The following is a 13,885-nucleotide window of genomic DNA, read 5'->3' on the forward strand; positions in this document are numbered from 1 at the left end:
AATCTTCTGATTACATAATTAAATTTTGTTAGGGCACAAAGTCTTTAATCTCGTATTATATAAAATAACATACATAGAATAAAATATTTAACTTAATAAGAAAATCGTATGTGGCTATAATTGTAATTTTAGGAGAAAACTTGTAGTTAGAATTTTAATTATAAACCTTAGAATCTTTATCTTGTCTGTGACCTCTTATATAGAAATTTCTTTACCATTAATAAAAAGGGCCTTTACCATGTGTGGTACTCAAAGTCTAACGATATTTGGGCGGAATCACTATCAGGAGATTTCGGAGGCATAATTTCTTTACTTGGTGGCAGTTGGTACTCATTAGGTCCGGCGCCCCATAATAACAAATATAAATTAGAAACCGACATATGAATTTTTAATACGTTTTGGCTATTAGTGGACAAATAATGATGTGCATTGATTGATACAAATCCTGATTATACCGACGGATATCAAGCTTTTAAAAACCTCCCAAATGCATATTTCATGATTTGCCTTTCAACAAAAAATAAAATTTTATGATCTTAAACATTTGTTTTAGTATTCAGGTAGCACAATACAAATATTTTTTTACTTCCAATCTCTAACCTTTAAAATGCTGTTACTTTCTTATGAATGCATAAAAGAGGTATATATATATATATATAGATAGATAAAAGATTAATATTTAAAATGAATGCAATATTTTTATTATGCAATCATTATGTATTCAATTATTATGTAATTAGTGACAAAATCTCGGTCAGTTCACTTGAATGAATTAAGCTCTCTCATCTCTTTAACTATACAGAAAAATCTAACAAAATCTTAATCAACACATCATGGGCTTCAAAACGGTGTCTCAAATTGTCCCTATTGTATTCCATTCTCTCATAAATATCTAGTTAGTGTAAGCATACTGTCCACATAAAAAAAAATTAGTTCTATACATTCTAACTGAAATCTGAGACACCCTTTTGTAGATAATGGCCATAGGAACAACATATAATAAAATAAATCCTCTAGGAAACATATGCAGAAGCTAATTTCATTTAAAAAAGGAAATTTGGTGAAAAGTATTTTAGACACAGTTTACATTATAATTGATTTCATAACTGTTGCATTATTCTAACATTGCATTAATTTGAAAGAGTAATCTATTAGCTACTCAAAACTACCACTTTTCTAAATTATCAAGAATATAAAGAAAATTACAACATTTTAAAACTTGGGAGTTGAAGTTATAAAATCTTTGTATTGTGCTACCGTAAACCAATAATTATACATATATGGTGGGTGTATGCTGGAACTAAGATTCAAATAGTTATCAAAGGTACCAGGATTATAATTTAGTACGCCAGACGCGCGTTTCGTCTACATAAGACTCATCAGTGACGCTCAAATCTAAATATTATAAAACCAAACAAGTACAAAGTTGAAGAGCATTGAGGATCCAAAATTCCAAAAAGTTGTGCCAAATATGGCTAAGGTAATCTACTCCTGGGGTAAGAAAATCCTAGGTTTTTTTCGAAAAATTCAAAGTTTTGAAAACAGAAAATTCATAAAAATGACCATATAATTGATATTCATGTCAACACCGGAGTGCTGACTACTGGGCTGGTGATACCCTCGGGGACGAAACGTCCACCAGCAGTGGCATCGACCCAGTGAAACTTGGGAGTTGAAGTTATAAAATCTTTGTATTGTGCTACCGTAAACCAATAATTATACATATATGGTGGGTGTATGCTGGAACTAAGATTGAAACAGTGAGTATAACTAAGTATAATAGTTCCAGAAGTATACAAGAACATAAAATAATTTGTTGAGTATACATGTATATGTTGAAATAATGGAAACAAAGGCCCAATAACCTTTCGACTAAATTGGAAATAGCTTAATGTATTGATATGGCAATTGTGTTCTATTCTTCTGGAAAAATTCTTGCAGCTTATATATTAACGTAGCCATTACTTTTATGCTTAGAAGATTTTCAAGCAGTTTATATATCAACACAGCCATTGGATTTATGCTACTGAAATGATGTACATGGTTTTGTACTGTTAGGCTATAAAATAGTTGTAGTAGTTCTATATTATTAGGTGCTCTTTTTATCCGATCGTTTAATGTCACTTTCAGATATTTTGATGACTGTCTTTTATTTTTAAATAACCCAACATTTTCTGATTAGGTCCCATTTATATATTCTAAAAATTACGAAACAACAAACATGGCTTCCTCTATCTCATGTTTTAGACTAATACATTGAATTTGACATAAGCGGTCATCTCAGTACTAAAATCCATGACAAACGGGACGAATTTGATTTCAAAATTATTATTTTCCCCACATTAGTAGCAATAGATATACCGACTTCACCTGTATTGGATATACATTTCCCAATTCATCTGGTATTCAAGAGCTTGCAGCTGCTACCCAGACTTTGTCAAACGTCACCAATATCTGAGCAGAAAGGGTTATGTTAAGAAACGTCTAGTCCTTTTAAAAAAAAAAGTTCATTGGAAGATACCAAGACCTTGTTAATAAATATTCCGTATCAACTTCACATATCTTGAAGTATAGATTCTAGGTCCAGTAACTGACGTTATGTATAACCTTCATTACGTGTTATAGTGTTCATTTATTTATTATGCTGCGGAAAAAAAATGTATATTCCTGCCTTTCGTTCTTTCTGATGTGCTTTGTTCATATGTCTGTTTGTTTTTCTTTGTTGCTTTTTTTTGGTTTTCAAAGTGATTAAGGTATTAAAACACAATGTTGACGGCTGTGTGCTTATTTTTTTTACATTTTCTTCTAAGTCAGATATTTTTTTCGAGCAATGCATGAACATTTGTTTTTAATTTTTCGACGCCATAAATCTTCTTTTTTTTTCTTTCTTATATCTAACACTAAAAGGGATAGGGAAAATCTGGATTCTTTGTTTGGTCATCTGCTTGACCAGAATATTTTTTTTTCATCAAACATGTGATCAAAATTTTATTTTTGGAAAATACAATACCCCCCTTTTTTTTGGCCCCGGATGTTAAATGGTCGTTCCCTTATATGTCTGTTCACACATTGTTGTCAACATAATGTATGCGACTGTCATTCACGTGAGAGATTTTTGATAGGTATAAAACAAGGTTAAATCCACAATTTTCAAATTAAGAAAAATTCCTATACCAAGTCAGGAATATGACAGTTGTTATCCATTCGTTTGATATGTTTGAGAATTCGATTTTGCCAATCGACTACACATTGAATTTTCCTCTAAGTTCGATATTTTTGTTATTTTACTTTTAACTATTTATTCCTCATCTAAATTTTATTTTAATTTCTCGATATCAAGAAAAAGATTTCTTAATATCAAAAAACTATTTTGTGAAATAACAAATTTGAATTCCTAACACACAAAAAAAATAATACACATATTTTGATATCCAAAAATAACAATAAATGAATGATCCAATCAATGAATGTGTTTGTAGATAGATGTTTTTGTGATCTGTTAAATTTTTCCTTTTTTAAATTGTTACACGATGATGACTGCTGATCCCATATTTTGACTATTTTATTTTTTGTGTCTGTTTAGTTAACGCATCATTGTAAAAATAACGGAATTTGATGAGACTGTATCAAGTCAGGAATATGACAGTTCTTGTCCATTCGTTTTTTATGCGTTTTGTTTTTTAATTTTGCCATGTCATTATGGACTTTCCGATTTGATTTTCAGTATTTTTGTGATTTTACTTTTTATCCATGTGTGTCAGTTTAAGAATCAATTTTAACGCATGATCCCAAACATATAATACAAATGATGTTTCCGGAAGACCAACAGCTTCATAATATGAAACACTGCTTTCAAGACATTGGTGGTGATCATAATGATGTCATCCCTTCACTTGTTACAAAGTTCAGTATTTTTGTGATTTTAATTTTTATCCATGTGGGTCAGTTTAAGAATACAATTTAACCCATGATCCCAAACATATAATGCAAATGATGTTCCCGGAAGACCAACAGTTTCATAATGTGAAACACTGCTTTGAAGACATTGGTGATTACAATGATGTCATCCCTTCACTTGTTACAAAAACTAAATACTACTATCAAGGATACTTCAAGTATTATAAACATGATTTAAACTTCAAAGCCTGCTATTGAAAAATGCTTTTTAAATTATTATTAATTTAATTTAAAAAAAAAAGCTTTTACACTAATCAGTTTGGCATAAACGAACAAGTACCGAATTACTGAATCAAACTAAACAAGAAATTAGTGTCCCACCAACAGGGTTCTTAAATAACTCGGCATCAAACTTTTAAGGGTTAGAAAAAGGAGCGCACTATTGATTGCATAAAATTATTTTTTTTGCTTTTAAATGAAAAAAATGTGTTAACGCAGGGATAATCAGAGCGCGATTGTCATTTTTTTCTGCAGTTCTTTAAATATTCTGTTTCTCAGTGACTTTATTTGTTTTGTATCGTATTGATCCTTAATCCGAACCTCCTTTTACATTTGTAAAATATCAAAAGGGTTAAACAATGATATTCTGTTACACACAATATGTTCTATGTCAACTAACATAAGTATGGTTAAGAAACTTGTTAAGAAACGCTTTTCTCATTCGTAACAATGTAAAGTAGAGATACACACAATTCCGATTATATGACAAAGCTACAAAACAAAAATCCGATTAATGTGAGATTGACACTACAATCAACATTAATAGGTCAAAGTAACACAACATTATTAATTTTTTTCCCCAACATACTTACCATAATAATTATTTCTTATTGCATCTTGTATATAAAAAGTATTAGTTCAAATTTTATTATTTACAGTCAATAATCTAGGTAAATATATATAAAAATCATTTATAGTAATTTTAAATTGACATCTTTTGGTACGAAGTAGTTAACAAATCTATGTTGTTCTACTTTAACCCTTTCTTACTTGTATATAAATGGTACAGGAACACTAACAATGTAATAACATTAAGTTACGAACATACATATATCTTTCTTTCTTCATCTGATTAAATGATAAGTATTGTACATGGAAACAGTAATTCTGCACAAGTTATCCCTGAGCTATTGTAAATGCTTATCTATACTTTTTTGGTATTGCTAGTCGTTGGAATGAGCGATTGTCCAATTGATAAGGAAAAATTTCTGTTGATTTAACAAAAGCTTCTCTAGCTGCTTCCGTATCTCCTATAATCTGAAAAGCTACCCCAAGACAGTCGAATGCTGCAGCTCTCAAACCATTATCCGACATAAAATAATCCTCTTCTATTGTTAGACGAATGTCTCCTAGTGATTCCTGATAATTTCTTATATTATTCAGACAATAATGACACAAGAAAGTAAGCAAATGGATATATGTAACTGGTGGTATTACGGTGCGTTGATTAAAATCTTTATCATTTATTTTTAGTTCGTCAAGAATAGAATTAGGTTTATCAAAAAAATCTATTGGACGTAAGAATAGAATTCGTAGCGTGCGAATTATTCCTAACTTTCTAAATGTATTATACCGGAATAGTTCACGATGTTCGTTGGATATATTTGCACCAAAGCCCAATTTTTTTGTGGTACATTTTGTGAGTGAATATAACAGAACACAAAGTGCTTTCTTGTATTGTCTGTGTTTGTAGAATAATGTGGCCAACATCATCCAGCCTGACACAGCATCGTGCTGGATACTCTGTAGAATATAACAGATACATGTTTTGTATTGTTTATATTTGTATATGTTACCATATGGATTGGGTAGCTGCATTGTGTGTACAGTGTTGAAGGAAAGACTAGTCATATTGTGTAAAAGGATGGACCTTATTTGTTTAGATTTACTTAAAAGTATTGATTTTAGACATCGTTCATAATCCATGATGGTTGTACTTTGTATCGGAAGAATAGAATTTGACTTTATTATTTTCTGAATATCGTTTGCGAACATGTCCACATTGCGCTGTTGTCTTGTAAACGACGGTAAGTTAGATATTTTTTCCGAACTAAAGATACATTGCAATCCATAATCATGTGACTCATTCAATTTTTGTAACAACTTTGTTCTGCTTTGTCCAATAATCTTATTTTCAAAAAGGTTGTTTTCTGGAATGAAGTAATGTGGACAAACGGAGTATTCTACACAATATACAAGTCTTTTGAAACACTTCATAAAGCAAGGTATCAAATTATCTGGTTTCCACACAGATGTCGGCAATTCTTCAGATAGCCACAATAAGATAGTTTTAATGAAATATGAACAAAGTAAGTCTTTACATCCGGGAGATTCGCTTATAACATTTTTCAGAAGAATTTTCATGAGAGCATAGCACAATAACTGTGTGTGACTAAATGTACATATCAGAAATTTTTCACCTACAGAGAATGATATGCGCCATTTAATTCCTCATTGAGATCCCCCTCTTGGCCAATTGGCACACATATGACTCCATGATCAATTACTCTTTGTTTTAACTCACTAGTTGGCCATGAATTATTTGATCTAGTAACCCATTGTAAAGCTGTAAATATCCATGATTCTGAATGTAGACAAAATGCAATGTCAAATGTGCCATCTCTATCAGTTACGCACGGTCCGTGAAAAATAGATTGATATTTATTAAGAACACACATCTTAAAAAATACACTAGATAGATACAACTGATCTTCGGCACCTCGACACACCAACAACCTATTTTTCGTATTTCCTTTTATCAGACGTAGATAGGCAAAGCCAGGTTTAACATCGCTAGTTTCTAATAAAAATACAGTTTTATCAGAATGATAATCTTGAAGTTCCGATTGATCAGTAACCAAGTTAAAATGTTGTACTTTAATCATAATATCATAGTCACTTCCCTCCATCTCAAGTCCTTCACCGAAACTACCACTGGTGATAAACGTAGCATAGAGTTTGTTTCTCATTAGTCGGTCTTTTGTTGCATTAATCAATCTGATCAGTCTAACGTAATCCTCTGATCCAACAATAGTATGACATAGGTAATTGTACAGACAAACGGACATATCTGATGTGGAGTTATCTATTAAAAAGAGGACGTAAAAAGAATGCAATGCGTAAATGCTGTAAGAACGTATTCAATATAATTATAGAGATTGAATTCTGGTAAAACATCAACAAAAAAGATAAAATATTTACCAAAAAATACCAGAAAAGGGATATCAGTATGGAATTAAGATAAGTCTTAGAAAATATATGATACCAAATTTAAGCTTCAATGCGGTTATTAAATCAGTTTTTCTGAAAAGACCTTAGATCTTGACTCGAAAACTAAGTGTGTAAACTATTCTCGTGTTCGATCAAGTTATCTCGTTTGTTTTCTTTTATAACTTTCTTTTTTTCTGTTACTTGAATATTGGATTGCGAGGACATTTATATCTGATGTTTGTTTTTTTTAAAGACATTACTAGTAGTTCTTTACTCAAGGCACCATTTTGCTTTAAATTTCATTCTGTGAAGATCTTTGTCTAATATTTAAGCAGTGGACGGAACATTGTAGACTTAAATAACATTCATGAAGTAGTCTCTTTGTTGTTTATCTGGTTTTTATTGCTGATCATGTTTTCTGTTTAGATGTAGCTGCTCATTTTTGTAATAAAAAGTATCTATTCATCTTTGAAAGTTTTCAAGATAAAAGGCTAACAACACAAAGCTTGGTTAAAAACGTCAGTTAAGTACAACACTTCAATTAGAAGTCGCTAGACGATTCCAACCATGTTGACTTCTTCGATTTTTTTAAAAATCTATACTGTTTCGTTACAATAAATTCCAATTAGCACGAAAACCCATAAGACGCAGATATAATATTTTACGACGTAATTTTGTTTATTCTTGGTAATTCAAAATATCTTAAAGATCACTTACCAGCCATAGCAAAACAGTCCTTTCAAAAACTAATCTGAAAAGAAGAAAAAAACGGACATTAATTTAAATCAAGCGTCAGTTTGCTATACTAACATATGCCTCGTACCTTTTGTCAGGACTCAGGAGCAGATCCAGGCATTAAAAGTAGGGTTCCAACGACATGTACCTATTCAAATGCATTGATCATCCCCCCCCCTCCAAAAAAAAAGCAGGACCCCTGGATCCGCCTCTGCAGGTATGCATGGTATGTATGATGATTGTTGAGTATCGTCATAATTAATTTTGGAAACAGAAGAGCGCCTTTGAAGCAGCAAACGTATTTATTGTTAAATATAGTATTTTGAAGGATACTATGGAGAACTTTATGAACATTTTGATATTGAAACAGACAAAATGTAAATATTTATATTGAATATAAATATTTGGTGCATTTTCAGCCTTATTTTTTCCAAGGCTATTTCTATACTGCTAAATCAAAAGACCGTTTTTTGTTCACCGAATAGACGTAAAACCGAAGAAAGCTACTATTCAAACTTATATAAGGGAAAATATACTTGATATGGTATACTGAAAATTTTACCCTTTTACATCGATTACTGTTTCAATCAATTAGCAATTAGACAAATTAATAAGTTTCTTTTGTTTTCCAAATAATCAAAATTACCAAAAATGGACAAGTTCCAGGTCGACGGGTTCTAACAGAAACATTTTGAGTTTTATAATCAGCATGGCTTTATCAGATTACAATACTAATACTAAAAATCCAGGCTAAAAAAGGCTTTAACATAATAAGATACTGCGATATCGCGGGTGTGTTCTAGTTTATGTATAAAGACCAACATCATTTTGATATAGAGTGGACAAAATTCGGAAGGCCTTAGGGAGATGGCAAACGGATTTTTTAAGTATAATAGTATTGTCGTTTTATAAAATCATGCTGATTTTAAAAATACTACAATAGGAAACAATGTGACAACTTTGTTTTTTTTAATAAACAACATAGTCCTAATAGTCTATTAGTTATAAATCAAGTTGAATTCTTTGATTTGCCGTTTTTACGTCTGGTCGGCTAACAAATTGGAAACTGTAACTACGCCTTATCAGTTTAAGTCTAGATTTTTATCATTGGTTTGTCATTTTATAAATTCATGCTGATTAAAATACAACAATAGGAAACAATGTGTCAACGATGAGTTAGTAGTGCCAACCCTGTGATTATGACCCGTGTATATAGCAAATCCCAAAAAACACTGTTTGGTGGTACGCCTAAAAGGTAATAGGTAACATGTGACATTTACTGCTCCATAGGCTTACATGCAAAACAGCTGATCTTTGAAAATAAAAAAAACAAAAATGCTACATAAAAAAAGCATATTTATATCATGTATGTACTAATGTGAAATTTTGATTTAATCGGAAAAAAGTGGGTCATGCCACGATGAATAAAAAGTAACGTAATCCTGAAGTCAAAACATTTTTTTTTCTACTTTCTGTTTGCTGTTTTTACTAGACCGCACCACTTCCAGTAATCATTATATCCTTCCACTTTTCTGAATTGATATCACCAAAAGATGAAAAATTTGTTTAAAGTATATATATGTACATATATATATGTTTCAATTCAGCATAAACCTATAATCAAACAGAATAAATCGAGTTCAGAAAAACAAATTCAGAAAAAAAATCACTATTTTGTTTCCCTCCATGTTTTGATGCACCGGAAACTGGATAAATCATTTAATTAGTTTCATTCAGTAGCCATATTTGAACATAAAAAATGCCATTAAAAGAACAAGTTTGTTGTATTAATAAAAAAATAACCCTACTATTATAGCAGTACCCCTTTCTGAAAACTGGCAAATTTTTTGAAATCCGTCATGTCTATCAAATGATCTGTAAATCTCATTCTAGTCTATCGTTATGATCTTTTTCTTATGATTTGGATACTGTGAAGCAAGAAGAGTTTTCTTATCTATCATTTTTTATTTTTTTCCCTTCTGATTGATTCAAACACATTCAATAGTTTCCCCTCCCCCTTTTTTCCATGAAATCTACCTAAGTGGGTATCTTGTTTGAGTCAAAATTGAAAAAAACTACCCAAAACTTCTTGATCTTGAAGAATTTGCTACAATACAACTATCTAAACACAACACAAGAAAGACTATACGTTTATCCTTTTTGACTTTACTGGTCTTTACACATGCCTACTAGATCACTGTTTTAGACTGTACTTGACACACCAAATCATATATGTGAAATTAAACTCAAGAAAAACCAAATGAATACTCAAGTTGTTTTTTTCTTAAGAATATTGATTACTTGTCACACCTAATCACAAAAATCATTGTCATGATGGATAGTTTTAGAAAAATTCTACTTTTTAAACAAATTTTTTAACCTAAATATGGAAATTTTAATTAAACATGCAGTGCCATAGACAGGAAAAGAAGTATAGAATTACAAAATGAACATTTTCTCAAAATCTTTTCACCAAAACTTATTATTTTTTCTAATTGCTTATTGTTTGAAACAGAAATTGATGTAAAATTTTCAGTATACCCTATAAAGTAGATATACCCTTATATAGCATGTATAAGTTTAATAATTAAGGAAGCCGATAAGGGCCATTCAAAAAAATAAATTATGTCGTAATTACGACTTAGCATGTCGTAATTTCGACATAACATGGCGTTATTACGACATCACTATGTCGTAATTTCGACATAACATGTCGTTAAAACGACATCGCTATGTCGTAATTTCGACATATCATGTCGTAATAACGACATCACTATTATATATAAAAGAATATGTATTATGATTGGCAAGAGACTAAATGACACAGAATTTAACTACTATAGGTCATTATAATGCCCCCAATAATTAGAAAAGCCCCCGCATATTCAGCTATAAAAGAGGGAGGAAAGATACCAGAGGGAGAGTCCCCGAAATGCTCTGTGGCAGACAGTGTTATTATTTTATTATTAGCCCCCTTAATAAAACCCCGAATTTCATATTTAATGTATTTTATTTTTAAATAATTTGTATGAAGCTTAATAAGTATATATTTGTTAATTGCATAGCTTTTTCTATTTGAAATCACTGGTTGAAGATTTCTATTCATATGGTAAAGTTTAATATTTGCGTCGTCGCAAAATCTTTGGTTACCTTCTTTGGATACATTCAGTGAGAAACTTATATATTTTATAGATTCCGCCTAAGTTGATAAGCCGATCGTGCAAAAGCCGTATAGCTAGGCAAGGTCTTTCAAAACTTACAGTAAGTTTGAAATATAAAAAAAAGGTCGTTCAAATCCTCCATATGTTGATGAAGTTAATTAAATAGAATAAGAATAAGATTGATTAGAATAAGATTAATAAGTCCAATCTATCATGGGATTGTTATTAAAAGGGATGTACAGGCAAACAAGGTTGTATTAAACTTCTATCAGTTGAAAGAATAATGTGTGGATTGATATAAGGGACTGCATTTGCAAGTCCAGCATCCCATCTCCCTGTAAATAAGCGCAAACTACATGGCTTCTTGTAATAAGGGTGAATAAAAGTATTTATTGCGCAATTTCTACTTTCAAACGTTGGGAACGATGTTCCTACAACACGTTATACTTAAAAAGCGGTGTCGAAGAGGGTTTTTAACTTCGTTTTATTCGGTTTTATACATTGTTGGTTGATTCTGGTTTTGTTCATTTGGTGATGTCATTTTATCAAACATTACCTCGAGTTGTGGAAATCGAGGATTTTATAATGTTTACCCTTTAAGTTATTTCAACTAAAAATGCAGAACTGTCGCAAGTAATGTAGGAAGGAAAGGTGGGACGGAAGTACATGTATACGGTTTTCCATAATTTTTTTTATCATAGGATGTTTAACTTTCAAGGTGCATATCATCCATTGTGATATCATCTGTCATTGTAAATTATCTATATCTTAATTTATCCCCAATACAAGTATATTATCTGACACTCTGCAAGTAAATCGAACATTTTACTCTCGGTTAAATTTGAATAGAATTGTATTTTCCCTGGCAGATATGTTGTCGAAATACACCTCTTCAATTACTTGAACCTTAGCTTTAGAATAATTTCCCAAGTCATCTTCAGATATAACATTTTAAAATGTAGTAATCTACTCCTTGATCGTCAACGAAAACGGCATATATAATCCCGGGTTTTTATTAATACGATGAAACGGGTTTCGTCGCTGTTTGGGATTCGTCTTTCAATTACCTCCATTTCATGCACAAGTTTATATTGGCGAAAAGTTCCGGCTTCGCTAGTACAGGAATTACTTTCATCACGACAATTATAACATGAATAGCAGGACAAATCGCGAAATAAAACATTCCGTGAACTGGTTTAAGTCTTTTAATATTGGTGATTGCACCTTTAAGTTACTGAAGTGACGACTTTGAATGATCTATTTCGGAGTACTTCCGTAACATAAATTTCAATTCGCATTTTATATCTTTTAAATAACTCGTTAAAAGCTATATACGATTAATAAAAATTGCAAAATTTAACCTGTGTCGAACCTATGTTACCGGGCGGAGTCTATAGCAACATGCACTATTCTTTTTTTTCGGCAGCAATCATCAACCTCTTTTTCCAAATTTCATAACACGATTTGTTTTAATTATCATGAACATTTAATTGAAACTTTAGCACATGTAACGTCGGAAATTAGCGTCTTTAGGATTTTAGACGTTTGTATAAATTGGCTTCCGTTTTGTATTGTATTGAAGCATTTTTTTCCTTTAAGACCCAAATATGTAGTTAATAAGAAAAGAATTTTGGCATATTTACTCTTCGTATTCATAACTTTTGCTCTCATCAACTTCACATATATTCTTCTATTCAACTCCATCAACAAATGGAAGTTTTTAACGACCTTGACTGGCTATGCAGCCCTTGTACGGTGGGCTTCATTACGAACTTCAATGGAATCTATACAATATATAAGTTTCTCACTGAAGGTATCCGCAGAAGGTAACCAAAGATTTTGCGAGGATGCAAATATCAAACTTTACAATATAAATAGAAATCTTTGAACAATGAATTCAAATTGCAAAACAGCTATGCAATTAACAAATATATACTTATTTAGCTTCATGTAAATTATTTAACAATAAAATACATTAAATATGAAATTTGTAGTGTTACCAAGGGAGCTAATAATTAAATAATAACACTGTCTGCCACACAGTATCATTTCGCTCTCTTATAGTTGATTATGCGGTGCTTAACTTTTCTAATTATTGGGGGCATTATGATGACCTATAGCAGTTAATTTCTGTGTTATTTAGTCTCTTGACAATCATAATACATATTCTTTTATATATAATAGCGATGTCGTTATTACGACAAAGCTATGTCGTTAAAACGACATAGTGATGTCGTTATTACGACATGATATGTCGAAATTACGACATAGCGATGTCGTTATAACGACATGTTATGTCGAAATTACGACATAGTGATGTCGTAATAACGACATGTTATGTCGAAATTACGACATGCTATGTAAAACATGCATCGAACATCGAACATTTTACTCTCGGTTAAATTTGAATAGAATTGTATTTTCCCTGGCAGATATGTTGTCGAAATACACCTCTTCAATTACTTGAACCTTAGCTTTAGAATAATTTCCCAAGTCATCTTCAGATATAACATTTTAAAATGTAGTAATCTACTCCTTGATCGTCAACGAAAACGGCATATATAATCCCGGGTTTTTATTAATACGATGAAACGGGTTTCGTCGCTGTTTGGGATTCGTCTTTCAATTACCTCCATTTCATGCACAAGTTTATATTGGCGAAAAGTTCCGGCTTCGCTAGTACAGGAATTACTTTCATCACGACAATTATAACATGAATAGCAGGACAAATCGCGAAATAAAACATTCCGTGAACTGGTTTAAGTCTTTTAATATTGGTGATTGCACCTTTAAGTTACTGAAGTGACGACTTTGAATGATCT

General features: G+C 31.3%; 1 protein-coding gene and 1 non-coding gene across 2 annotated transcripts; one reads left to right on the forward strand and one right to left on the reverse strand.

The window, feature by feature from the left end:
• Nucleotides 1–222: 222 nt before the first annotated feature.
• On the forward strand, nucleotides 223–350 carry LOC134693904 (U11 spliceosomal RNA). The gene has a single exon (XR_010102514.1). It is a non-coding gene; the product is annotated as a U11 spliceosomal RNA (small nuclear RNA).
• A 4,671-nt stretch (nucleotides 351–5,021) lies between these two features.
• Nucleotides 5,022–6,543, reverse strand: LOC134693451 (uncharacterized). The gene has a single exon (XM_063554280.1). It carries the CDS (start codon nucleotides 6,319–6,321, stop codon nucleotides 5,098–5,100), a length of 1,224 nt encoding a protein of 407 aa, XP_063410350.1. The 5' UTR covers nucleotides 6,322–6,543; the 3' UTR covers nucleotides 5,022–5,097.
• Nucleotides 6,544–13,885: the final 7,342 nt, after the last annotated feature.

The sequence above is a fragment of the Mytilus trossulus genome, chromosome 12, assembly GCF_036588685.1.
Source record: "Mytilus trossulus isolate FHL-02 chromosome 12, PNRI_Mtr1.1.1.hap1, whole genome shotgun sequence".
NCBI lineage: Eukaryota > Metazoa > Mollusca > Bivalvia > Mytilida > Mytilidae > Mytilus > Mytilus trossulus.